We start from the raw sequence: 26,930 nt of genomic DNA, 5'->3' as shown, positions 1-26,930 counted from the left end.
TATTTTAGTTATCACCCAAACGGTTCTATTTTGTTGTAGATCATTAACCGTTAACGCTGCCTGCGAAGTCATTGCCTGATAGGGCAGCAAGTCAGCTGCTTAAGCTTTCAGACGCAGCCAATATGCAAACTATTTTTTTTATTTTGGATGCAATTATTCGTGATTAATCGTTTGACAGCACTAATTTTTAGGGTAGGCGATTTCAGAGAGGCTAGCAATAGCAAGTTAGTGTCTTAATTAATTTGCTTGGAGCACACACATTCTTCTTTGAAGCTCTTACCAAGAGGAATAGACAGAAACCAGCTGTCAGTTGGTGTACAGTACGTGTTTGAGGAAGGTTTCGTGATACACTTGAATGGAATTCCTGGCAGGAGTCCATCATAAGCTTACTCAGAGAGGGATGAGTTCACTGTAGGAACAAATGTGTTCAAAAAACCAGAATGGTGATCACAGACATATGACACCATTTCTATTAAAGGTGGTTTAATGTTGACATACGCAACCACGAAATGGCTAAATTGTGAGAAATCGTTGCAAAATTACAAAGATCTGAAACAGACTACAAATATCCTTTAAAAAGGTCAACTAATAAAACATACAGCCAGCTTTGGCATGACCACATGCCAAAAAATATACTTTTTTTGTTTGTTTGTTTTCATGAATATACATTTTTACATTCCATTTGAGAATTTCAGAATTGCTCTCAACTGTGAGCTGCCCTCCAAAATGATAATCTTACCATTCATATATATGTGTACAACCATTGTCATAACATACAGCAGATCCAAATGGCTAATATTCTAAAAATACAGTATAAAACTATAACTTACATTTCCTTTGATGATTAGAGTACAAGGATACTTTTATAAAGATGAAATTCTCAAAAGATCAATTAAATCGCAGCTTTCTCTCATTTTGCCTTGATGAAATTCAAGTTCATTTATCTGTGCTCTTGGCCAAGATCTTTTTTTAATCCAATAAAATGGGTAGAACAACATTTGGCAGGAATGCTTTGGTAGGTTTTCTGTACCTGATAGTTATTGTTTGGAAGCCCTGTAAATAATTTAAGGCATTAAAGGGAATACAAGAAAATAATTCAAGAGAACTCCCCTTGAGCTTGCTCGTCTTGTCAGATGCTCCTATTATGGAGTGAAGAATTTGTAATTTTATGTCTTGGTCGGGTTCAGTTCTTCAGTTGTGTGTCGAAAACCCCCAAATCTGAAGATAGTAGGCACGTTTTAGCTTTTAAACGCAGAGAAAATGTGTGGAAAATGGAGAGGGAAGCTGCAGTTGATCCTGTTGAATCCTCAAGTTTTTAATGGTCACCAATCAATGTCCCAGTGCTCCGACAATAAAAAGATGCCACATTGGGCTACCAAGACTCAACCACTTCATTCTTGTTTCTTAAAACAGGTTATTGCCAATCCCTTAAATGGCACAATAAGAGCATAGACGGAAAGCAGTTTCTTTTCCAATGTGTCCTACAGAGAGGGAGTTGTTCGGTTGGTTCAGTGTTGAGCATGTTTGAACAGGGTTCATGAGGATCTGGGTTAACACCAGTCAGCTATGTAGTCAAAGTCTGCAAACATCTCCTGCTCGCTGACTGTCAGAACCCTCGGCTCACGAGGTGGAGTCAATATCGGTGCCTCTGAGGTGAATTCATCGTCAAAGTTACTAACATCTTCACGGCCTTTGATAGTCGGCAAAAATGGAGGCCGGGTCTTCTTTGCCAGCAGTGCTGCCCAATCCATATTCTGAGGAAGAATAAACAAACGTGTGGTAAGGAGATTTTCAGTGACATTTGAAAATAAAAAAACAGGTTAAACAGATGGCCTACTCTGAAAAACGGATGCCTCTTTACTTCCTCTGCATCTCCTTCCCCAGCGCCAAGGCGCCGCTCTGGATTTCTCCTTAACAACTGGATAAGAAAGAATGTTTAAAGCTTATAAACATACTTGGCTGGTCAATTAAATGGAGAATATAAAAGTGCCAAAAACGAAGAGTCTTTTCTAATAAAGCTGTGTTGTGATTTTAAGGATTGCCTTAAACAATAAAATGAGCTGTAGTCTAGGAAAATTGGTTTAACTGTAGCAGGACACATCCAAACATACCCTTCTCATTATGGAAATGGCTTCTGTGGAGAGGAACCTTGGATAGCGAACTTCATCATTAACAATACTGTCAAACACCTCCTCTTCATCATCACCAGGGAATGGGGACTGTAGTTAAAATAATATTAAGAATATTTAAGATAATGAAGTACTGGAAAAAAATGTCTATTCAAATTCTAATTATTGTAGTTAATAATTATTTAATGTGCAATTAGTGTAACTAAATTATGCAATTGCTAATTATGCATTTAAAAATACACACAATTCTTTGTGCCCTCTGACCTGTATGTATATTCACAATTTAAGACTGAAGTATCACATTTGTGTTTTTTTTTTAGTTTGCAACCACCACAAGCAACACACCTAACCACATTGAGAACGGCTCACATGCGATGCAGTCTTGCTTTAAAAAAAAAAAAAAAACAGTTGGATGGACTGCAACAAAATGGAACAGAATGCAAGAAACCTAAAAAGACGTTTTGCAAAGTTTGAACTGATTGACACACTGTGTTAAAAACATGGTGCCCATAGAGCGAGACGCTAAAAAACAGTGAGACGTCAAATAGCACAGATGGAATGTCTGAACAAGTTCTGTGCGAACGGTCCATTGGTCTACATCAGGCAGGTTGACAAACTCTGTTGCATGGATTGCTGTGGACTGTAAACCAGTGACAGACTTTGGTTCAATTATTCAGAAATACTAACAGTTCTCAAGTCACTAAAATTCTCAAGTTACATTTTATGACTTTTTAAAGATTTACTCATCTGAAGCAATAATGTAATATATAAATTCTTTTAAATCACGCACATTAACGTAAATAATCTTTTTAGGGGTCAAGCAATTAATTTAATTTACTGTGATATGATATATTTAATTAGTTTTTTTTTTAAAAACCAACCGACAGTACAAGTTAACATGAACATTAATTAAGGATCAATCAAGTATCCTTCCATCTATCATACCTCTCCAACCAACATCTCAAAGATGAGAACTCCCAGACCCCACCAGTCCACCGCTCTTGTGTACGACGTCTCAGTTAAAACTTCTGGTGCTAAGAACTCAGGAGTGCCACAGAACGTACTAGTGCGATCTCTGAAGCCCATTCCTACATGATTGGAAATGGAATGAGTTACACCCACATTACTGACAACGCATAAATCACACAAAGATAAGTAACATTAGTAATAAAAATACATTATATCTACCTTCTTTGCAGAGACCAAAATCTGCAATCTTGACATATCCCTCAGTATCCAGCAAAAGGTTATCTAGCTTCAAATCCCTGCAGAATAAAGTTCATGACAGTCACATGTGGTTCATAAAACGTTCATGAAGCCTTCTGTTTTTACATCCAGGACTGACACTTACCTGTATACTATTTTATGGTCATGCAGAAATTGCAGCCCCAAGACTACACAAGCAGCATAAAAACTAAGGACATAAAAACAAGTCATTTCAGATGGAAATCCAATTTTTGGCTTTTTAAGTGGGAAACGATCATATCAAAGTGACAGCAGCAGTAGTAAATTCAGTCACTCACACAGAGCGCAGTTCAGAGAACACGTCTGCATGAATGTGCATCATCAGGTCTCCTCCTGCTGCGTACTCCATGACGAAACACACATGCTCCTTGGTCTGGAAACAAGCGAAGAGGTTCACCAGGAACGGATGCCGAACACTGTTCACTGTCTCAAAGATCCTCTTCTCACACATGAGGCTGTGGATAGATATTAATATGAAGCATAAATGGATAGTTGACAAAACACGTCCATTAACATACATTTCTTTCTTTCTGGTTAAGATTTAGATGAGACATACTTACTTTAGGTGCTATATTTAAGATTTTCTACATCATATTGTCATTCAGTGAGACGAATGCTTTTTTTTAATTTATTTTTTTAATAAGTAGAATCATTCCATTTAGTCTGTCAATTAACATGGCCACATTAACTGCATGCATAGTAATTATAACAGAATATATGTTTCAAATTGAATGTTGCCAAATGGAATGTTGGAATGTCAATTGGCCAAATGCATATAATGTTGACTATCTGTGACTACTGATAATGTATGCACATTTCTATATAGGTTATATATACAGTAGTCAACATTTGAAGTGGATTATCCTAAAACCAAAACAATCCCCGTTCTTGTCTTCGGACAACTTTGATGAACTTTTTTGATCCACTTCAAATGTTGACTACAATATATATATAAAAAAGTTTGAATTTCATTTTTTAATTGTAGCCTCTTTATTAGAAAGATAAGACATGAGAGAAAATCATTGAGGAGAAAATGGAACACTGGAAATCAGGAAATTACAAGTTACAGCAAGTTAGAAAGCTGTTAGCATGAGGACTTACAGTGTCAATCTAAATAAGTTAATCTAAAATCAATTACTGACAACAAATATACATATACATTTATATTAATAAATAAAATTCTTTAAAATTTTACACACTGCCAACTAAAACGTTATTTAAATGGCATTTAAGTAAAATGGACTAAAATGAATGAATGTGACGTGCTAAAATACTAACTACACTTTATAAAAAGACAAAAATTGTAAAAACACTCTGTATGGTGGCTCCAACGTGTCTATAGAGTACAACTCTGACTCTTTGGTCTTAATAATAACAGGAAATAAAACAGGAGCAGAACAGTCCCCACTGTATACGATATCTGATGCCTCTACAAATGCTTCAAGCATCGTCATAAGTTGTACATTTATCTGATTTAAACACACATAGATAGCCTTTACCTGTCCACTTCATCCCTTGCAACAATGTCACCTTTCTTCAAAGCTTTAATGGCAAACATTTCTCCAGTGGTCTTGTACTCCGTAAGTAAAACCTGTTGAATAATTAAAGAGATGAAACTGTCTGCAGGAATCACATCACAAGGTGGCAGCATGTAGAGATAATCCTCAATATTATTACACAAATGGTTAATGTACTGTACATTTATGGCGCAATTGAAAATTTTACACAGCTTGCCTTATTGCATATGTGAAAGCAAGTGTCAGTTTACCTTTCCAAAGTGGCCACGCCCCAGAACAGCGACACATTTGAAGTCTGTCAAACTGAATTGAACTTCCTCTTCTTCCCTAAATGCATGACCGCACACTTTGAGCATTTGAATACCATTAATGTATGCATGTTTATATGTAGCCGTGATGTCAGTTATCCAAAAAATGGGGAACAAACTACCTTATTTCAGTTTTTTGTTGAACTTCGGTCAGTTCTAGGTCAGGCTGCTCATTTTCAACCAGACTGTCATAATCTGGTTTAGCTACTGTGTTGTTCAGGAATTCAAAGGTCGCTAGGGCATCCTGTAGGCGAGAGGCATTTAAGAGTCAGTACTGCAAGAGAACTCGCCTTATTAATAATACTTGCCTCAAAGGGACAGTTCAGACAAAAATTAAGATTCTGTCATCATATTGTTCCAAATCCATAAGAATGATTGTTGCCCATCAAACACAGAAAGACATGTAGGGCAGGATGTTCAAGCTGTTCTTTAATATACAATCTAAGTGAATGGTGACCAGAGGTAGTCAAGGACCAAAATATGACACCATTTAAATACCATCTACTTGTGCACTAAATTCCAAGTCATATGATTGCAAACATTTGCTTTATAATCTTATTAATGTGATTACTTAAACACACATAGACAGCATTTTTCTAAAAGACAAAATACAGTCTCACACTAGAGTTCCCAGCACTTACATATTATTGCCCTTTTGTTGGTATTGTCCTCATTAGTACGGTAAGTCGCTTTGGATAAAAGTGCCTGCTAAATGACTAAACGTAATATAACATAAATGTAATGTGATTATTTTATTGAATATGCCAGTGGTTCTCAACCTTTCTTTATTTACAGGTACTAGGAGTGTCCATAGATTTAAATAAGTAACTAAAACAATTATAAATAAAATGTCAGCATTCCAGAGGTTTTAAGGTTCTTCTAAACAACCTTAAACCAATAGGTTTTTTTAACCAATGAATGTACACGACTCTTTCCTGTCATTAGTGATACTGGATAATGAAAATGATTTTTAAAGATCTTTTCTCACCATTTCTTCCCAATCAAATATTTTAGGGATTAGCATAACTATTAAAAGTGCATATCTGTGTTTTAGGATTTTTCTGTGACTTCTTCAGGCAAAGAAAGCACACATTACAGATGAGATCTCTAGAAATATCCAAAAGTTGTTTAGTTGCTTTTTTAAAGCTTGTTTTGTCTTATTTTAAATAGTTTGAACTCATCTTGAGGCCCCCTTGGAAGTTTGCCAAGGCCCCTAGTGGTTCTCAGTACCCTGGTTGAGAACCACTGGAATATACACATAATATTCAAATTGAGCAGCTCACATTCACACATTATCTGTTAAAATACAGAACCAACAACATTTGAAATAATTGACATCAAACTTCATATGAAACAACTTGGCATGCCATATTTAAATAAATGTGAAGGTTAATGAGATTTCTCAAATCTCTTACACCTTCATGTGTATTTAAATAATCTGCTGCCAAGATTATCAGTAAATAATGACTTAAATGTATTTTCCTCACCCAAAGCTTTCCACCCCATTTTCATCCCATCCCCTTTCATTGTATAGAAAAGAATGGTATCAGCATTTAGCTAAACTTTTCCTTTTGTGTTCCACAGGAAAAAAAAAGTCAGATGGGTCTGGATCAACAAGAGTGAACCATGATATCTTTCAGTTCTGGGTGAACTATTCCTTTAATGCAAACACCCCATTACCTGCACCTCTTTTCCATCTGCGATCTTATCTGGTGATACATTTTCCTCTATCTCGATGGAGTGCCGTTTTGAGGAAGGGGTGACTGGTTTGTCAAAGTCTAATTTGGTCACAGTGGGGTCGCTGAAGGAGAGAAGACAAATCATAAAATATCTGGGGTCTGGAAATGTACAAAATAGCTACATTATGGAATGCAAACACTGGGATATGGAGAAGGAATGTTAAGTCATTTCATTATCTAAATATAGTGCACCAATTATGTTTCCAGACAGATTAGTCATTGTTTATCAAAGACTGTGGAATAATTTGAGGGCTTTCTGCTTTTTTTTTTAGGAGACGAGTCTTTGTGGTTGAGCTGGAATGAATTGGTACACATATGTACCTGGGTAGGGAGTGGGCGTCTGGGTGGCCGATGGGTACTGTTTCAGAGCTCAATGCTGAGCCCAGATCAGCCTGAGGACTGAATGAGGTATTGACTGACGGAATGGCTCTTCTCACCAATCTGCCCCAGGTGGCGATGTTAATGTTCATCTGAGGGGCACGCAGGAACGTTTTACCTGAGAGGAACAAGGTTTATGTATGAGATGAAGAAAGCAGAAGCAAACTTCTGAACAGCAGATAATATTAGTTCCTAGTGTGCTGTTTATGTAGGCACTCTATTAATGCACTGTAGACACAGTTGTTCCAAAAGGTCTAAGATACCTTATTTTAGCAAAATTATGAGACAAGATAGCATTTATCCTTCATGGACAATGCAATCCCAGAATGCTCTGTGACAAGCTCAATGAGAAAGCAAATCCAGGATGGCTGAATATTTGTGAAAGACTGTTCTACATTATCTTTCTCAACAAGGAGCTGGTAGCATCATTGTTTCTAAAGGAATTAAATCCACAGCTTCACTGTTAATAGAGAAACGCGGCAAAACGGTGGTAATTCATACATACACAGCCTCTCTCTCTCTCTATCTGTGTCGTAAATGAACAGTTGATGAATCACACTTTTCTGAGAATAGACTTGAAGTGGAGATCGCTAAACTGCAAGCTAACCGCTATTTTCAGAAAGCAAGCGCGTTTATCCACAGTGAAGAGAAAGCGCGTGCACATGGTTGCCAGGTTGACAAAGATAAGTAGCACACTTAGCAGATATTTCCGTATTGCGCAAGTGTAAAGCTCTGTTTTGGGGTTTACGTCTCTTTATATCAGGCAACCCAGTTGTGTTCCTCTGCGGCCAGATTATTAACAGATGCTCTATTCATTCTTTTTTAGAAACCTTGCACTTTTCTACTCAATTTTAAACGTGGTCCACTGCTGCACACGTGCCACAATATCGATACAGGGCCAGCTATATCGATACTCATATCGTCAAATCTCTGTGACGATACATTGTCGTATCGATATTTTGAACACAGCACTAGTTCACACCAGGATGAATATTCTGTTGGATAGAACAGTGTGATAAACATATTGCTACTTTTCTGTGTGCCACCGACTGTCAGAAACTTAATTTACATGTTCATTCAGCCCGTTTGTAGCTTTTTTTCCCGCATTGCTCTGAACAGACAAATCACATGCAAAAACCAGACCAAATTTACGTGCCAAAACATGTGTTGACGTGACAGGCCTTGAGATAGCCTTATAACATTATTGTGCTGTAAGCTTAGCAAAATGCTAACAGAAAACTTTTGACTTGAGTCTCCCATGGAGAGCACTATTTGTGAGACTGGCACAAATTTGAAACCGAGCTTAAGCCTCTCAACCAGCTATTCACCTTCTTTGTTATTAATGGTTCAAAAAAGTTCAAACGAAGGTCAAAGTTCATTCTGACTTCACTGTGTAAACACCGGCCCCACAGCAGTGCAATATTGAACCACAGAACTGTGTCAAGAGTAGGCTGCTTAATCTAATCTGTTTGAGTGAACTTGTTAAGCCTTCTCAGCACTGAAGCATATTTGCCACTTCATAACCTTACCTTGCTGTTTGGAGAAGATTTTCTTTTGCCTTTGTAGTTTAGGTCGCCTCTCAATAACTGGGTTAAAAAATGTAACCTGTATTCAAAGAGGTAGAGATAATCTCAATAAAAATATCCTCTACAGGGCCATCAAACTGGTATATTGCATGTCTGTGTGTGATGACAAAATGAAAGTACCTCAGCAAATAGTGTTCCTTGCGGTTCCAGGTAAAGGCACATGCCATGACGCTGGTTGTCCAGGAAGTCCTCCAGCCGTAAAAACTTAACGATATATATATATATATATATATATACACACACACACACACACACACACCTTGAAGTGTATAAATACAGCCTTGGTGAGCATAATTGACTTTTAAAAACATTTAAAAAATGAAAAATTCTGTATAGTTTCATTACATTGTTGTATTGAGTGGTTGCCAGGGCTTTGCTATAATTGCTAGAAAGCTATGGGTAGTTGCTTGCAAAAACTGTACTTCCGATCGCCAAATAATGCATAATGAGGACTAGAAGTGCCAGTAAAAAAAAAATTAAATAATCAATATATTAGTTTAAAAATAAATGAATGAATGAATAAATACAAAATAAATAAATCACTTTTCAAATTGACAAAAGACTTTTAAAAATGTGTTCAACTCAATTAAAATGTAAAATTATAGATAAATGGATCAAAATATAACTCGTTTTAAAATGCCAGTTTATAATTGTATTTAGGAATGCATTGGTCAAGTGCTTTTCTTTCTTAATTTATTGAACAAGTAAAAATGCCGAACAGTTACCACTTATGAGTATTACTAGTTCACAGCCAATGGTTTGACATTTACAGGTCTATTCAGAGTCTGTCTGCCATTGCACAACTGCTGATTAGAACTCTCACGTTGCCTTCCATGAGATTAAACGCTTATGCCGTCACATAGCAAAAAGCAAGCCCAAACCCACAGACGTGTGTGTAAATTCATCCAATAATTAACCCTAAAAAATAAATAGAATACAAAGCAAACACAACATCAGCCCATTTCTTAATGTAGAGGAATGGAGATACATTATAAAGGACAAGCTGAAAAAACAGAGAAACAATACTGATTGTGAACTATGAACAATGTCATAAACATAAAAGCAAACTGAGGTTTGCTTGTGTTGAGAGTGACTCAATAACAAACATATAGGGAAAGGGAGAGAAAGAGAGATATTTATGTATGTGAGTGAAGAGATTATGAACGATGACTTCTGATCTGCCTTGTCTGAGTTTCCATAAGAACTGGGTCAAATCTGGGATTAACATTTCCAAAGTTAATTGAGAGCGGCAGGAATGGAGAGCATGTGTGTATATGTGTGCTCATCTACTCATGTGTCGAGAGGATTATGGGATAAGATTGTGGTTTGACAAGTGTGTTTTATGCAATTTCTCATGCATTACCCTGTCAAGTTCCAGCGTGAACTTCTGGTCCCAAGACTGGTTGCTAACTGGCTTCCAATGGGTCTGTCCCACAACTGTGTTGTCCAGCTTCAGAACGGCACTGATTTCATCTGTCATAACAGTACAAAACAACTCTTAGTCTATTACTTTAGAAAAGAAACATGAATTAGGGATTTGTATTTAATACATTGATTTAATGTGATTTATTATTTAAAAAGCTGTGATGAAAATAAAAATACACCCAAAGACATTAGTCATATGATCAATATGATATTAGGCATACGATCAAAATAATAATAATAAAAAAAAAACAGACTATAAAAAACAAATAAAAACAAATACATATATTATAAAAATAAAAAATAAATAAAAATAGATTCTTTGATTCCATGTTTTTGAAATTGCAGGGAGATAATCTAAGCAAATGGTGATATATGCTATTAATTGTGATAATTCAGTTATTAATCATGTAATGAATTGATAGCAATTGAATTCAATGTAAAACCGTAATAAATTAAATTAAATGTTTTGAATTGACTGACAGTCCTACTACTACCCAAATCCATCTAAAAGTTTGGGGTTGGCAAGATTTTTTTTAATGTAGCAAAGTCTCTTATGCTCATCAAGACAGCATTTGTTTGATCAAAAATACAGTAAAACAGTAACATTGTGAAATTTACAATTACAAATTTAAAAGTAACTGTTTTCTGTTTTAAAAATGTAATGTATTCATGTGATGCCAAAACTGAATTTTCAGCATCATTACTCCAGTCTTCAGTATCACATGCGCCTTCAGAAATCATTCTAATATGCTGATTTTGTACTCGAGAAACATTTCTTTTTATATAATTTATATATATATATATTTTAGTTGAAAGAAAAGCTGTGCTGCTTAATATTTTTGTGGAAGCTGTGATAATTTATTTAGGATTCTTAGAAAAATATAAAGCTAAAAATAACAGCATTACTTTTAAATAAAGATCTTTTATAACATCAATGTCTTTACAGCCACTTTTGATCCATTTAAGGTGTCCTTGTTGAATAAAAAGTAGTTATTTCTTTAAAACAAAAAAACATCATACTGACAAACTTTTGAATGGCAATGTATTCACTTGCACTCCAAGTCAGAACAAGTGTTATTTTCCATATAAAATAACCCTGTATAGAATAAAAGCATAATCACGGCAGAGACAATGAGTGAAGATGGAAAAAGATGGCAAATTGCAGCATTTCACTTTGTAAACACAGTCTAGTGTTTTTGAATTTAGTTTACATTTTTTTTGGCAACTCTTATTTGTTCTGCTTCACAATGAAACGGTGAAGTACAATGGCCATTCAAGATTCTAAGGAATGATATTAACTTGGATTTTCAACACGCATAAAATAAATAAATAATTAAAGCCACTCAACTGGACAGATCATCGGACTTGGAGAGGGTTCGGCTGCTGCCAGATTTGTTCTTGTTTCCTCGGCTCATAAATGAGGAGCGTGCCTCACTGGGGCTCCAGCCAGGCAGAGAAACAGATGCTGTCTTAGAGCGACCTGGGATGTTCTCCAGGAGGTCCTGACAGCCCATGAGCCTTACGTCTAATGTGCCTGTAGATTTACAACAAACCCAACTCAGAGTCAAAGTTCTGTATGATCGGAGATGTAAATCACCAAACACATCTATTCTGATTAACACAAGATAATAAGTGTGGAAGCAATTGTAAATGTCTATTTCAAGACACATGCAGTGGTTCTAGAGCTATATATGGAAAGCACTACGAGTCTATAATGGTAACGTAAGCGCTCTCATTCTCCTTCAGAGTGAAGGTCAAAGTTGTGTGTGATAAAGCCAAGGGTGGTGGAAGGGACCACTGGGGCCAAGTGCGTAAACACAGTGTGAAAATCTGAATGTAGTTCTTACATGCCTAAACTCAGACAGCTGTTGCCCCTCTCAAACAGGGCTGAATGCACAGTACCATGTGTTGTGAAAAAGAACTGGAGAGCCTATTCACACTGGGAGTGAATATTGGCAGTGAACAAGACTATAAATTGAAACAATGAATTCCCATGGATCTATTCATGGAGATGAAATGTGTGAAACTGGCAGAATTTCCCCCCATGTATAGGTTGATTTTTATTTTTACTTCTTCCAACGCCATCTACCAATAACATTTAAGCATATGGATTTTGTCCTATATACTCCAGTACAATTGGGGGTGCTATTTTATCACTGAACAATAAAAGAAGACTCTTTCTTATAGTGGAATATTTGCTTTCTCTTTTTTTCTTTCAAGTTGGTTTACTAACCTTTAAATGAATAGTTCCCCCTGAAACCCATAACTTTTGTTCAAAACACAAATGAAGATATTAGTAAAACCTGAAAGACTGAAATACTCCCAAAACTTTGATGCTTCAAAAGTTCATAAAGAGATCATAAAAGTTATTCATGTGAATCGCAGTGTAGTCTTTATATGATGAATATAATTTATATACTGTATATATATATATATATATATATATATATGAAACCGATTTAATTTAGGCTTTGATTCACATATAAACATTGATCAATGCACATACATTGAGTACATCAAACATGGTCAATGGGAGTTCAAACATACTTGCTTAACGTGCGACAACAAACACCATTGGTTCTTGTGCAACAAGCGAGCACCTTTGAGCTTTCATTGACCATATCTGATGTGCATTGATCAATATCTTATTTGAATAAAAGCTATGAATCAATTCATAAGGATTACTTTTACAAGCTCTTTATGAACTTTTTGAAGCATCACAGTTTTGGTGGAATGGACTTTCAACGGAGGCACAGAAATCTCTTAATTTGGGTTTTGAAGATGAACCTCTATGTTTTATGAATGGCAGACTATCCAAAAAAAATGCATTGCGCCACTCCAGGTGAAGTAAATTTGGTTTTCAGACAAATATTTGGTGAAAAATGGTTTTGTTTTGTGATTCACTTCACTTCTGCACTTTGCTCCCAGTACAAATAGGTTTGAACTGTTACAAGTTGTCATTTCTAAAGCCAATCTAAAATGGGAACAGTAAATACTATGTGACTGTACGGATTTAGTTTTGTTACCGGTCAGAGCAGCAGGTTTGGCCACAGTGCTGTACTTGTTGCTGGTGGACATGATGCTATGGCGGGGACTGAGAGGTGGGGAAGACACCATTGCTAACTCCTCCATAATCAGGTTGCTCTTCGGGTGATTTTTGGGCAGCTCACTGAGTCTCTGCTCCAGAGAGAACTTCAGAAGGTCTAGCTTCTGACTGGACTCATTCAAGCGGGCTTGAGCCTGCAAGAAAGTTAGACAGTGCTTACAACTGCATACAGATATAAATACTCACATTTTGAATGTGACCGTGCTGCCTCAGAGAACAAGGATTCAAATTTCTGTGACAAATGATCTTATACCAGAAACTGTTGTAGATGATGTTTTTTATTACTATTATTATAAAATAATAATTTTAATACTTTAAAATAATAATTACGGTAAAATACGGTGAAATAATATTTTTTAATAAATACTTTATTTTTTGTTTTATTTTACAGTACAATAGTACCATTTCAATATATTTATTTTATAATTTTTTTAAAGAAGCACAACAAAAATCTGAAATACTATTATAAGTTTTTCCAAACCATTCAATCCTAAAAGGATGGTTCCCATGAAAATGTCTTCAGAGTGAAGTCAGTTTTTCAGCTTTCATAAAATTATTTTTATTTTCTATTCAGATCAGATGTTCATCCCATTAATTCCAGATTGATTAATTCTTTCAAAATAGAGCTATTCAAATCATGTGGAGAAAATACTTGTCTTTTTCTATTCGCAATATCACAGAAAAACAACACTTTGCAATATCGGGTTTCTCCGATATCGTGCAGCCCTAAAATGAACCTCTACCAGGTGAGCAAACAGGAACATCTTCAAATACATAATGATTCAGAGGCACACAAATTTCTTTCAGTGGCCAGTATTCTGATTAACTGCTATCATGCGAAACTAGCTTGAATGTTTTTCCCTGCATATGGAGTCTATCGTTGTCAAAGAAAGCTGCTTCCTGTGAGGTAGCAGGCGTGACATTTTTATGTATTGTATTACAAAACAAATCACTTAAAACACATTTTAAAATGAAAATTAATTCCAACAGACAGGAAACTGACAACAGGAATAAAACAATAGTTTTACAGACCATTTAACCATCCTGAGTCATACCACAATTATGGTGTAAAGTGAGAAAAGCTCTAAACATTTGGCCCCAGAGGCAATTAAAAGTGCATCATTAAATGAATAACTGGATTAAATAGATGCAGACATGAAAGTGTTTATATGAAGCACAGGAAAATGATAAAGAGCGACTATAAAAATCATTACAATTTAGAAATGGAGCCGACCTCTGAATGAGCTTTCTTCTCCGTCACTTTCCCTGTTCCCAGCAGTTTCATCACATTCTTGGCACCTTCTGCCACAGCAGACTCTATCCGGAAGTGATGTCGGAGCTCTTCTATCCTCAGGTCCAGAGGACTGATTATAGGCTTGCTTGAAGTCACTGCAAACATCAGATTTATGTTTTATTACCACACTCCTGTCCATTTAAATTGCAAATCACAGATATAATTACAGAGGAAATCAGCTAGACCACATACAGTCATTGTTCTCATAGTTCATCTCGCTGGTCTGGCTGGCTTTGAGAATCTGCATTCGAATGAACTCTATCTTTGTCTTGCTGTCTTGAAGCATCTGTTGAGCTGCAGCGAGCAGTTTGCGGTCCTACAGATGAAGACACAGGAGGAAAATAAAAACAGAAGAGGAGTTCAGAAATGAACAGAGGAATAAAATATGCACAAACGGCACTTTATAATGACAAGTATTTCTTATTGCAGATCCACAGTTCATAAAATCAATTATACAAATATAAACAGAAAAGGAGATATACACCTTCAAATAAATGTTGTTCTTTTGAATTTCTATTCATAAAACAATCCTAAAAAACAACAACTTTCTTCTTAATATTTTTGTGGAAAGAGTGATACAACTGCACAACACTGGTAATAATAAGAAATGATTCTTGAGTACCAATATTAAAATGATTTCTGAAGGATCCTGTGACACTGAAGACTGAAGTAATGGGTGTTTAGCTCTGCCATCCCAGGAGTAAATTATTCAAAATACAAGTTGTTTTAATTAGTAATAATATTTCACAATATTACTATATTTTTAATCAAATAAATGCAGCCTTTGTGAGCATATAAAAAGATTAAAATAATCTTATAGACTCCAAACTTTGGAACAGTAGTGCACAAATCAAGATTTCATTTCATTTCTATTTAAATGTACATAAAGTAATGATTGCTTTATATATTTCAATATTTCACAACAGATTACTATGCAGCACTCATGGTCTTATTGTTTGCATGTCAGGGACTACATCCTCAAGCAAGCAGAAGGAAAACAATGGTATACATCCCTAAATATTTGAACATTAAATCACATTATTTTGTATTTAACACATTAAGTTCCCTTTTAATGCAACCTAAAAATTCCTTTAAACATATCCTTAAATACTGGTCACAACCCTAAAAATTGATTTAATAAAAATGTGTTCTGATTTTTTAAAAATGTATTACTGTTTATAAAAAATGGTCCTTGAGGCCTAACTGTATTGTAAACATAGTCACACTTGAAGGGGCTGCCTGGCATACCAAACACTCATTAGTTGTAACTACATTAACAATAGACTATAGCATGGCCTCTCATACCTTAATCTTAATTCTTATTCTTAATATTTCTCACATTTTTTAAAAGTGAAATCCACCAATTAAAAACAAAGCCATACATAATGTGTTTGAAGTGTAAAGAGATGTTTCCTTGTCACACCAAGAATTCAAGTCTAGTGACTGTGAGTCAGGAACCTCTATGGACTAAACTTCCTGTAAGCAGCCATTAGAGGCTGACGTTACCTTAGAGGCCTTTCCTCCGGATATCTAAAGCAGCTGGGAACCTGCATACAGGACTCACCACTTAAAAAAAAACAAACAGTTGATTTGTTTTTTTTTTCCCCACAGTCCAATCAATGGTGCGAGTTTGGGAAGGGACTACCTGTTTGGCCTAGCATTGGAAGACACAGAGTTAGCAATTCCCTTTGGTGCCACAAGTGGTGCAAAAAAGGCACCTTTGAAATTCTTGAACGGAGCAGTCGTGGGCTTAATCAGTGCGAGTCAAATGAAGTCATGTGCCATAGTGCTGAGTATGTTTTTCTGTTAAATCACCAAAAAGACTGTGCTGATTTAACAGAACTCAGAACATCTTAGATGCTAATTTTAGCCACAGAGCCTCTTTAATTAACAGCGTCGTTCTTGATAAAAGGGAGAAAAGGAGGATCAGACACTCTAGACCGAAGCCAAGCCAAACCAAACCATGAGAACGATTCTGCTGATCCTACATTTATGTTTTGAAACACACTACATGTATAGTAACTAGCACCAAAGCCCGATTTCCTGAGGGGGAGGGTGGAGAAACATAACTGAACTGTTCTATTCCAGTTCTCCTTAATGTCAGCTGCACCCTAGGGGTTTACAACCATGACATTGGCATATGTGTATAAATGAGTCTAGTCTGGCTTCCTTTACCTCTTTTGGAAATAGGAGAGGAGATTTCACTCAATTTTAGGACATGTTTGCTAACATCTGTTTTCATTTCTTGGGATGAATCTTCTCTCTCAAGATCTTTAAGAGATCAAACGGCTTATCCTCTCTGGGAGTAAAAGCAAAGCACAGTATTTAGTGTAATATAAAGACGACGTGTATTTTTGAAATACTTTTCCTATTCCATCTTAATATGTAGAGGTTACAAGTTTTTCACTTTAAAGTTGATTTAACTGAAAAATGTAAACAGTGGCGCCATCAAAACATTCTAAACAGCCCAACACTGCATTGGCTCAAGTGGTATGAGTCTGGGGCAGGACTACTTAATAGCAAAATGTGGGAATGTTTTATTGAATGAATTATTTTTGCAATTTTGTTTTGTAACAACACAAAAAAAAGAGATTCCATGTCCATGTAAATAACTGTTGGTACCACAAGCAAATACATTAGTCTACACAAACCACACACCACAGATCCTCTAAATGCAGACTACTACCTTGGAAGAGCCGTTGGAATACATCTGAATCATATTTTCCGCTCCCTGTTTCACTTTGAGCTCGATGTCGGCCTGTTTCTTCAGAGCGGCCAGTCTGCTACTGTTGGTGGATGTCCGAGCTTCACTCTTGGGGGTGTCTGGGGTTAGCGGGTACTCTGACATTGAACAAACACAAATCGACATCAAAGAGTTAACAAAACACTAAAAAAAACAATACAGCATGTTGAGAATGTTGGAGAAATGACACTAAACATATGAGCAGGAAACACACACAAGATTGGTGAACCCACACTTGATCCTTTAGTGCAGGTAGAAAATGCTAAATGCAGGACAGCTAGCATTAGCACGCTGTCATTTTTATGAAAGTAAACCACAAACAACTACACTGGAAAAAAATAAAATGTGACTGATGTGGCACATGATGCTAAAAGCTTTGATTTTGTTTGAAAACCTTTAGATAAAGGTCTTACAAAGCCAGGCTTTTAACTAAACGGCAAAAGGCCCAGTCCAGATTATAGGTAATTCTAGCCACCTACTTACAAGAAGACATAAATTATTTAAGGATTAGCTCACTTCCAGAATAAAAAAAAAAAATCTGATAATTTACTCACACCCATGTCATACAAGATGTTCATGTCTTTCTGTCTTCAGTCGCAAAGAAATTAAGGTTTTTGAGGAAAACATTCCAGGATTTTTCTCCACAGTTTCAATGCAGCTTCAAAGGGCTCAACATGATCCCAGTCGAGGAATAAGGGTCTTATCAAGCAAAACGATCTGTTATTTTCTAAAAAAGAACAATGTATATACTTTAACCACAAATGCACGTCTTGCACTAGTTCTGCGTTGCGCGTCCGCAAATTCAAGCATTACGTAAACACGTTGGAAAGGCCATGCTTGGTTAGCTCTTCGTCTGTGTACTCCGGTTCAGAAAGGAAGGGTAGGGCAAAAAACTCAATCTCATTTTCTCCTCCAACTTCAAAATCGTCCAACATGGTCGTTTTACCTTTTTTGTAAAGGGCATTTGACTTTCTTTGCATGTTCGCTTTGTAAACACTGGGTCGGTACTTCCGCCTATGTCATGCTTGACCTTTCCAACGTGACTACATAATGTGTGAAGACGAGCATTTGTGATTAAAAAGTATATATATTTATTTTTTTTAAGACAATGACCAATCGTTTCACTAGATAAGACCCTTATTCCGCAGCTGGGATCGTGTAGAGCACTTTGAAGCTGCATTTAAACTGCAATTTGGACCTTCAGCCTTTTGGCCACCACTGAAGTCCATTATATGGACAAAAACCTTAATTTCTTTACGACTGAAGAAAAAAAAAAGACATGAACATCTTGGATTACACAGGAGTGAGTAAATTATCAGGAAATCTTTATTCTGGAAGTGAACTAATACTTTAAATATATAGTTAATGAATATTTTGTTTAATTACCATTAAGCTAAGCACCTCAGGTTAAAACCGTTTATGTTAAATCAGCCAGTGAGATTAGAGCTTGCTAGATCAAGAAAGTACTTTCTATGTTGCATATGAAAGAGACAGTCAGTAAATGGTCTGTGATGTCTGAGGTTGAGACTACATAAAGAATATTTTTTCCCCTACCAGAGAAACGTGAAGTGTGTTTTTCTTTCTTTCTTTTTTAAACAATGGTCTAATGCTTACACAGAGGGTGAAAAAACCCTAAGGATATATTTGTTGTGATAACAAAAGTAATACTATTAAAACAATTTTAAGGTATATTAAACACATATCGGTAATATTAAGAACATTAAAAATTCACAACTTGTTCAAATGTGTAGCCAAATAACGTTTTTTACTGAGTGTTTGATGAATTGTGTAATAAAGAGAAATGACAATGATATAATGACATCCAGTGAAGGACTTGTGCAGGCAGGAAAAATGCAAATGTTCTCTCAGGTGACAGTGAGCCAGTTTCTCAAAGACTCTTTGTGAGAACAACTTGGCCATCATGGAACATCTTGCACAAGATTGAGCAAACACAAACATGAGCAGAAAACACCTCAGGAGAAAATCTGAACGAAGGGAGCAAAACTGGGTTGCCACTTGCCAGTATTAAAGTTGCTTCATCTTTACCTAAACGACTAATACTAAAACTACTAAAATATGCATGCAATTTAGAACTTGATCAAGTTAACACAAATGGCCTATGGCTAATTTTGACATTTTTCTCTCTGAAACTTTAAGACACAGACATGCCATGCACTTAAGGCTTGTTTTATGATTATCTGAGGTTCAGAATGATGAGATCATCCACTCATGTCCTGACAAGAACACTTAACCACAAATTATACACCTGCAAAGGTAAGGTGGAAGCCCTGTTTATGACAACTCTGTCATGACATATAGAGGAGAAAGGCAAAACATTAATATTAATAAAACAATAATAATCAGTGACACCAGCAAAATGGTAGGTGAAATGTGACATGCAATACTAAATCTACCGTTTAAAATATCAAGTTACTAATTAGCTATTAGACCAGCGGCTTATATTACCCGATATCAATGGACTATATGTACTGTTTTTAATAATACAGACAGCTTAATGATGGGATTTGTCACACCGCACAGGACTATTTAAAATGTATTAAAAACATGAAACAATAACTAAAATACACTTAAAATTCATTGTTCCTTATCTTGATCTTGTTAATTAAAAAAGGTCAATTGATAGGTTGTCAACTACCCACACACAAAATATGCAAATTTATAGCTCTTTGCTATTATAAACTATTTAAATGACTGCCAGTCATTACTGTATGAAGACTAGCTAGATAATACTACTGTAGTTTGACTATTAAGCAGGCCTGTAAATAAAACCATGCTCAAATGCACAAATCTAATAATTTGACAGATGAAAAAAATATTTCATTTGACCTTGTTAGAAATAGACAAAACAAGAATGCAATTCATTCCTCCAAGGAGAAGACAACTCCCTGCATGATTCACATGTTGGGAATTCCCATGTATTCCTTCTTTGTACTTGATTGCAAAGTGATTATTTCAGATTTCTTAGTAACACACACACACAGAGAGTATCAGAATTCAGAATATTCCTATATAAATGTTTGTTCACTTTGCTATTGTCTTATGGAAATACTGGAGATGTTCACTTCCACCATTTACATATATTTCACATATTCCATTTCACTTATTCTGCACAATAATTTAATGTCCTGTTAAAATATAAGCACGCAAAACCAACTGAGTGCATCACAAAAAAGTGTCACGGACAAGTTTATAGTGCCTTCCTTTACGGTTTTATACACTGAATTAATGCATTTAAATGTTCCTTGTCTTGACACAGGTTAGAAGACTATATTTCAGAAAAAAAAGATTGTACATGTATTTTTGCTGTTTACATGCTTGCAACAACATTCAATCTGTATCTGATATTAATACTGCATTTATAGTAGTATCTTGCCATGATCCACATTTGAAGAATTGAATGCATACTGAACTACTGTACATTGACAAATGAAGAACTTCTGGTAGAGAACAGCACTAACAAATATGAAGGTCATGGGTTCAATTCTCGAGAAAATGCATAAAGTAAACAGACATGAAGTATTCACTTTGGAATGAAGTAGTGGTACTTATGACTTTAGTATTACAACTTCAAAACAAAAATCAAGAAATGTAAATCGGAATTCTTCAGCTAATCATACTGAAATTTAGGGTATTCATATAACTTTAGAAGAATAACTCCTATTTGTAAACACTTACAACTTCCTGGAGTTTGGTGAGCGAATCACTGAATCAAGGAAAGCGCAAACCAACTGCCTGCAAGTTTGCAACATACAATTTGACTAGTTCCTACATATCTGAAAAGCTGAAAATGGATTGCAGCAATACATACACAAATAAATAACATAACATTATGGCTTTTATAAACACACAGAACAGTGATTCAATGAAGCATTTGTGGAACTAATAGGGGTGGGAATCGCAGGGTACCTCACGATACATGGCTCACGATACGATAATATCGATACAGTGATTCTGCGATAATCGATATATTGCTAGACAATTCTATAATGATACATCACGATATCTGTCTAACTATGAAAACAAAATGCCTGTGAAAAGGTTAAGTGCAAGTTCTCTCTCTTTATTCAAGTCCAAACTGTTAGAAAGCAGCACAAAAGTTCTGTAAATCAAATTTAACATACTAAGGAAATTAATCATTTTATTCTTGGACTTACTAAAAGCTTGCATTTAACTGCTTATCAACTTCATATATAGCCTATATATAAACCTGGTACATTTCAAAATTTACCTGGAGTGCTTTCTCAACCTTTCCTCTCCTCTAATCATAAAAACGGAGCCCCGCGCACATGACATGCAGGGGGGAAAAAAGCCATTCACATTGTGTGTTTTGCGCGCTCAGGTTCGTTATTTCAAATGTAGACGCGCGGCAAGCAAACACACTGCACACTTCTGCGCCGCATTACGGCTCTGACGAGGTTTTGTTTCGTCGTCCATGCCATAAGTGCAGATGTTTCTGCTGGTCGGTGCCCTAACGCGCACTTGTAATATCTGAGAGCGAGGAGAGCATCCAGTTTTGTTGACAAAACTGGACGCGCCGGCGCCACTCTCTCTCACTCATATAGTGAGGGAGATTCACCTGCGATCCGAGCGGAGAGGTTAGGCTACTCACGGACTCCATATGTGCTCTGCAATAATAACGTGATCAATGCCTACAGTCCACGCTGATAGCTGTTCCGGGGCAGTTTTTTTTAATCGCCATCTCCTTTTATCTCCATAAACATATATAGAGTAGTAGAGTTAATACAGTGGCTGGAAATCTGTTTATCCTTCTGTTCCTCGTGCTTCCCCATCTTCATAGAGAATGCAGTTCATGGTTGCTCAGCTGCTTTGAAAAGAAGGTGGAAATGGCGCAGCTGCGATTTCCACACATTTTTTAGATGTTGGGAGCAGGGAAATCTACATAAAGCGCCTTATTGTAGTAATATATTGTAGTAAATTGTAGTATTGTATTGTAGTAAAATATCGATATTTGGCGCCAGATATCGATTCTCGTATCGCATGAAGGACAACGAAATATCGCCATATCGATATATTGTCCCAACCCTACTAACCAGGAAAAGTCTCACATTTGCCATGGGTTTCCCCACTACTAAGTGCCAGGAAAGACACAATTCCTGTCCTAATTCTCTTCTAATCCTTCTATCACCCTCCCTCTCTTGAAGATGGGCAGGTTGCTTCTGCCTGACCAATAAAAACATGCCTCTAAATGCACCATATACAGCAAACATACCCCTTGAACTAAAAAGAGTCAAGAAATGTCTGGGCCTGATCCACTCACTTAGGACCATGTGATATTTCAGTTTTTCTTTTTTAATAAATCTGCAAAAATGTCAACAATTCTGTGTTTTTCTGTCAATATGGGGTGCTGTGTGTACATTAATGAGGAAAAAAAAAGAACTTAAATGATTTTAGCAAATGGCTGCAATATAACAAAGAGTGAAAAATTTAAGTGGGTCTGAATACTTTCCGTACCCACTGTATATATATACTGTATATACTAATTGTGAGAGCAAGCACACCACAATGCTAGCAACAAAGAGAAATGATTTAACACTTTGTTTTTTTTTTTCTTTCCAGGTGATGAATGATAAAAACATTCACAGCCAAACAAAATCCTTCACGGAACATAACTGAAGTGCGTGCTTAGAATGAACAATGTCATCATCTGTTGGTGTGAATGCTAAAATAACTGAGAAAAGGCATACAGCTGGTGAGACACTAACAAATGCATGTGCATTCAGAGAAACTAAAAGACATGATTTCTAACAACAGAAGTCCCCTGTAGCACCAGCAGAGCAAAAAAATAAAAAATAAAAATAAAAAATACAGCCTTGTAATCATGAGTCTGCATTCATCATGTTCTCAAAGTCCACACAGAGTCACACTATAATATAAGTCATAACCCACAATGCCATGAGCATAATACAACATTTACACAATAGGGGTGTAACGGTACACAGATATGACCTCGGTTTTGACTTCATGGTTCAGCACAGTTTTGGTACAGCAGGGGCAAAAACTAAACATAAAATTGCTTTTTTTTTTTATAAAACAGTGGTTTACTGAACAAACTGCTCTTTCTTTAAATAAATGTAACTATAATTAAATTAAATTATATTATATTATATATATATATATAAATTATTTCTTAGGAATAAAAATCTACCTCATCTTATTCTCTAAACTACAGGGAGCCCTTTTACAAGGTTACAATTAACAACAGAGCCCAGATTTAAATTTAATTACTATTTATTTTTAAATATAATAATCAACGCTCAAAACAAAAATCTATGCAAAACATGTAAATTGCACATAACGCAGTTTTTAAATTAACTTCTAAATGATAAAAAAGTTATTTGTTGTTAAAATATAATCATTTACAGTGGCTCTCATAACTTTTTCATAACAGATTCATTTAAATATACATTAAATAATTAAGACAATAACTAAGTAAAATATAATGAGTATATAGTCTATATTTCACGAAAAGCTCTTCTCTAGACTTAATTTCTCTAGCGAACTGATGAGCTGTGGACACCTGATGTTTCCAATGAAGTTTCACTCATGAAGTGGTTAAACCAACGCTGTATTTGGTAGACATGCGGACCGAACCGAAAAACCCGTACCGAAAATTTTATAATACGTGTACAGTTACACCCCTATTACACACACAAGGATGCAAAGATTTCATCCATTCTTGTCATACTGCTTTTTTGCATTCATTGATGATCAACTTCAGGTTCTGAGTCAGGTACTGAGTCACATTACACTATTGTAATATTATTGACAATAAGGTTCATAGGGAAATAAAGACAGCCACATAAATAATCAGTGTTCTTCCTTCTAAAACTACCTGATGGTTCAAAAAAGCAACAATATAAATATTCAAGCCTGTATAACCAAAAGCTCAAATGCAAAACCTTCTATTTTGGATAATCCCTAAACCCCTGGCAAATCATTATCATTGTTCTTTGTTGTGGTGATTTTTTTTTCAGCATTATATTACAGGGTACAGTAATATCCATGGATAACTGTTGTTTTGGACACAAAGTCTTTAACTGTACAACCACACTAGAACAAAATAAAGTGCTGTGGTTGTACGAAGGTACAGTAACATCATGAGAAGGTAATAACATGATACTTGAATGCGTACCATTATAATGATAACAATATTTACATACCATGTTATTTACATGGTACCTCAACATAGTTCAAAGAACGCTACGGTATTATCTCAGTCCAAAACATGGCATTGCCATGAAACCATTTTATTACCATGGCACCCTGTCAGGCTTGAGAAAGATATTCTCAACGATTTGGCCATTTAATTTCTTGAAGGCCATGTCAAATTAGATTTGCCATCCATCTTTGCCACACATAAGTTGTAATAGCATTTCGGATTTAAACTTTAGTAGAAAACAATTGCAATAGAGTTGGTAAGTGATTCATTTCCATGTATTGGTTAAATTCATCTGCTTAAATCAACTGGTTTTCACTTGTTCCCCAGTGTTACCCAAGTGAAATTTAAATAAGGAAACATAAACATTGGTAAATATAAATATGGATTGATATATTAGTGCATGTGAAAGATAATGATTAAATATTAATGAAAAACATGTATTTTTAGCTAGTTATTTTATAGCCTTTTAAAAAAAAATTATTAAAAAAAGGATTTTGATTTAATATTTTTGGCATTTTATGCCTTTATTTTCGATAGGACAGTAAGTGGACAGGAAGCAAAGTGGGTGAGACAGAGAGGGGGATGGCATAGGGAAAGGTCCGGAAGCCGGGACTCGAACTCGGGACTAGTGGTCGACCGATATTGTTTTTTTGACAGCCGATGCCTATATCTTGGAAAGCAGGGGGGCCGATATAATTTGTTTTTAGAAGATATGGATTAAAAAATAAATGTGTAAATTAAACATACTTATACATTAGATGACAAAGTATTTTTCACAAATAAATAAATATTTAATAAAAATATAATTATTAAAAAGGGAGTAAACACTGTTTACATAATTAAAAAAATATTATAACTGATTAATTAAAAAGGGAGTAAACACTGTAACCAACAGGGCACTCAGTATTCTGGGACGTTTGTGTACATTGAGAGAAAATGGCATGAATATGACAGTAGGTAAATGCATAAAGCGCAGCATAATTTGAAATCACGAGTTTAAAGTTTAAAGCATTCAATTCACACGGACCGACCATCACACAGAGAACACACGATCATGCTGGATAATAATGCACACTTAGTTTGCGACTAAGTTTGCAAGGTTTGTGAAATTAAATGCTCATTAGTCATTCAAAGTTTTGTTTAAATGATGTAAATGTGTATTTGCTTAATGCTGACGGCAAACGAGAAAGTATTATAATGTTTGCCTTTCTATTACTAATAATATAAAAGCAATCGTTATATAATACTTTTTGTATACATTAATTCCTTTGTTTAACCGTTCTATCTGGTTATTAGACAGACTTCTATCCGTATTAGACAGAACTGTTAACAACGACAGTAAACAAGAGGGAGAATGTGAGTACTGTGTGCTCAGGCGCTGCCGTTCTCAGCACCGTCAAAATAAAAGTCCCGCCTCGAACACATCGGCCAAGCACAAAAACTTATCGGCCAATGCCGATATTTGAAAAATGCCAAATATCCATAATAGTGCCAAATAGACCACTACTCGGGACACCCAAAGCAATTTTTTTTAGCAATTTTAATCTTATAAATTATGGTTTGTCAGATTAAACGACAAAAAAAAAATCTATAAACAAGTTAATTGTTTTAGCCATTTCAGTGCAAATAAAGAAATTTTGAATTGTTAAATGGCTGGAAAATGTCAAGATATAATTTTTAAGCTATATCGCTCAGCTCTAGTACTACTACTACTACAAAAAAATAAAAACATGGTTGTACTATGGTAATTTTTCAGTACAATTTTGTCAGTGAATAAAAACAAAAGCTACAATAAATACAAAAGCTAAAGAGACAGATGGAGTGAATTCAGCCATACCTACAACCTCCTCTGGGTCCTTCACCACTATGTGCGCATTCAGTTCCTGAAGCTCCTGGTGCAGTTCCTCCACCTTCTTGTTGGACTTTTTAAGCATGTTGTCCACATAAGCCAGACTCTTCTTATCTGTGGTCACCTTCTTCAAGTTCTCAGCTCCTTCTTTGATCTTCAGCTCTTTGCGGATCTCTCGTTTTATCTGGTCCTTGATCTCATCCAGCTTTTGTTGGACCATGGTGTCCGAGAGGTCCAGATTTTGGCCAAGACCAAGACGTTCTGAAACCATCTGACCCCGAGTATCACCCTGAGGAGCAGGAGAGAGAAAGATATAGCAAAAATGTTTACACTTATTCGAGGCATTCAGAGACATGGAATGCATCCTGGAATGTAGCATCATTCTCAAGATGCAACGTAACGGCAAGGTC

General features: G+C 35.7%; 1 protein-coding gene across 1 annotated transcript; it reads right to left on the bottom strand.

Annotated features, from left to right (window-relative positions):
- Positions 1–466: 466 nt before the first annotated feature.
- Positions 467–26,930, bottom strand: pkn2b (protein kinase N2b). The gene is made up of 21 exons (XM_016249751.1): positions 26,509–26,930; positions 17,414–17,568; positions 14,920–15,043; positions 14,668–14,822; positions 13,354–13,567; positions 11,676–11,861; positions 10,261–10,375; positions 9,023–9,161; positions 8,846–8,921; positions 7,260–7,434; positions 6,880–7,000; positions 5,322–5,443; positions 5,143–5,218; positions 4,874–4,965; positions 3,653–3,829; positions 3,481–3,543; positions 3,318–3,394; positions 3,075–3,217; positions 2,112–2,219; positions 1,838–1,918; positions 467–1,754 (listed from the first exon to the last, which is right to left on the bottom strand). The coding sequence occupies exons 1-21, from the start codon at positions 26,900–26,902 to the stop codon at positions 1,551–1,553; spliced, it is 2,997 nt and encodes a 998-aa protein (XP_016105237.1). The 5' UTR covers positions 26,903–26,930; the 3' UTR covers positions 467–1,550.

Source organism: Sinocyclocheilus grahami, unplaced genomic scaffold (assembly GCF_001515645.1).
Source record: "Sinocyclocheilus grahami isolate Dianchi unplaced genomic scaffold, SAMN03320097.WGS_v1.1 scaffold951.1, whole genome shotgun sequence".
In the NCBI taxonomy this organism is placed as follows: Eukaryota; Metazoa; Chordata; class Actinopteri; order Cypriniformes; family Cyprinidae; genus Sinocyclocheilus; species Sinocyclocheilus grahami.
This window is presented reverse-complemented; position numbering and strand designations above follow the sequence as displayed.

What these genes read in the sequence shown, in the direction of transcription:
- pkn2b (XM_016249751.1), bottom strand. Translation starts at nt 26,902, where the DNA reads ATGATGCTACATTCCAGGATGCATTCCATGTCTCTGAATGCCTCGAAT. An exon ending in CAGATGGAAAAGAGGTGCAG is followed by an intron (nt 5,444 to 6,879) that starts GTAATGGGGTGT and finishes TCTCGCCTACAG; the next exon opens with GATGCCCTAGCGACCTTTGA. An exon ending in CAACAAAAAACTGAAATAAG is followed by an intron (nt 5,219 to 5,321) that starts GTAGTTTGTTCC and finishes TCATGCATTTAG; the next exon opens with GGAAGAAGAGGAAGTTCAAT.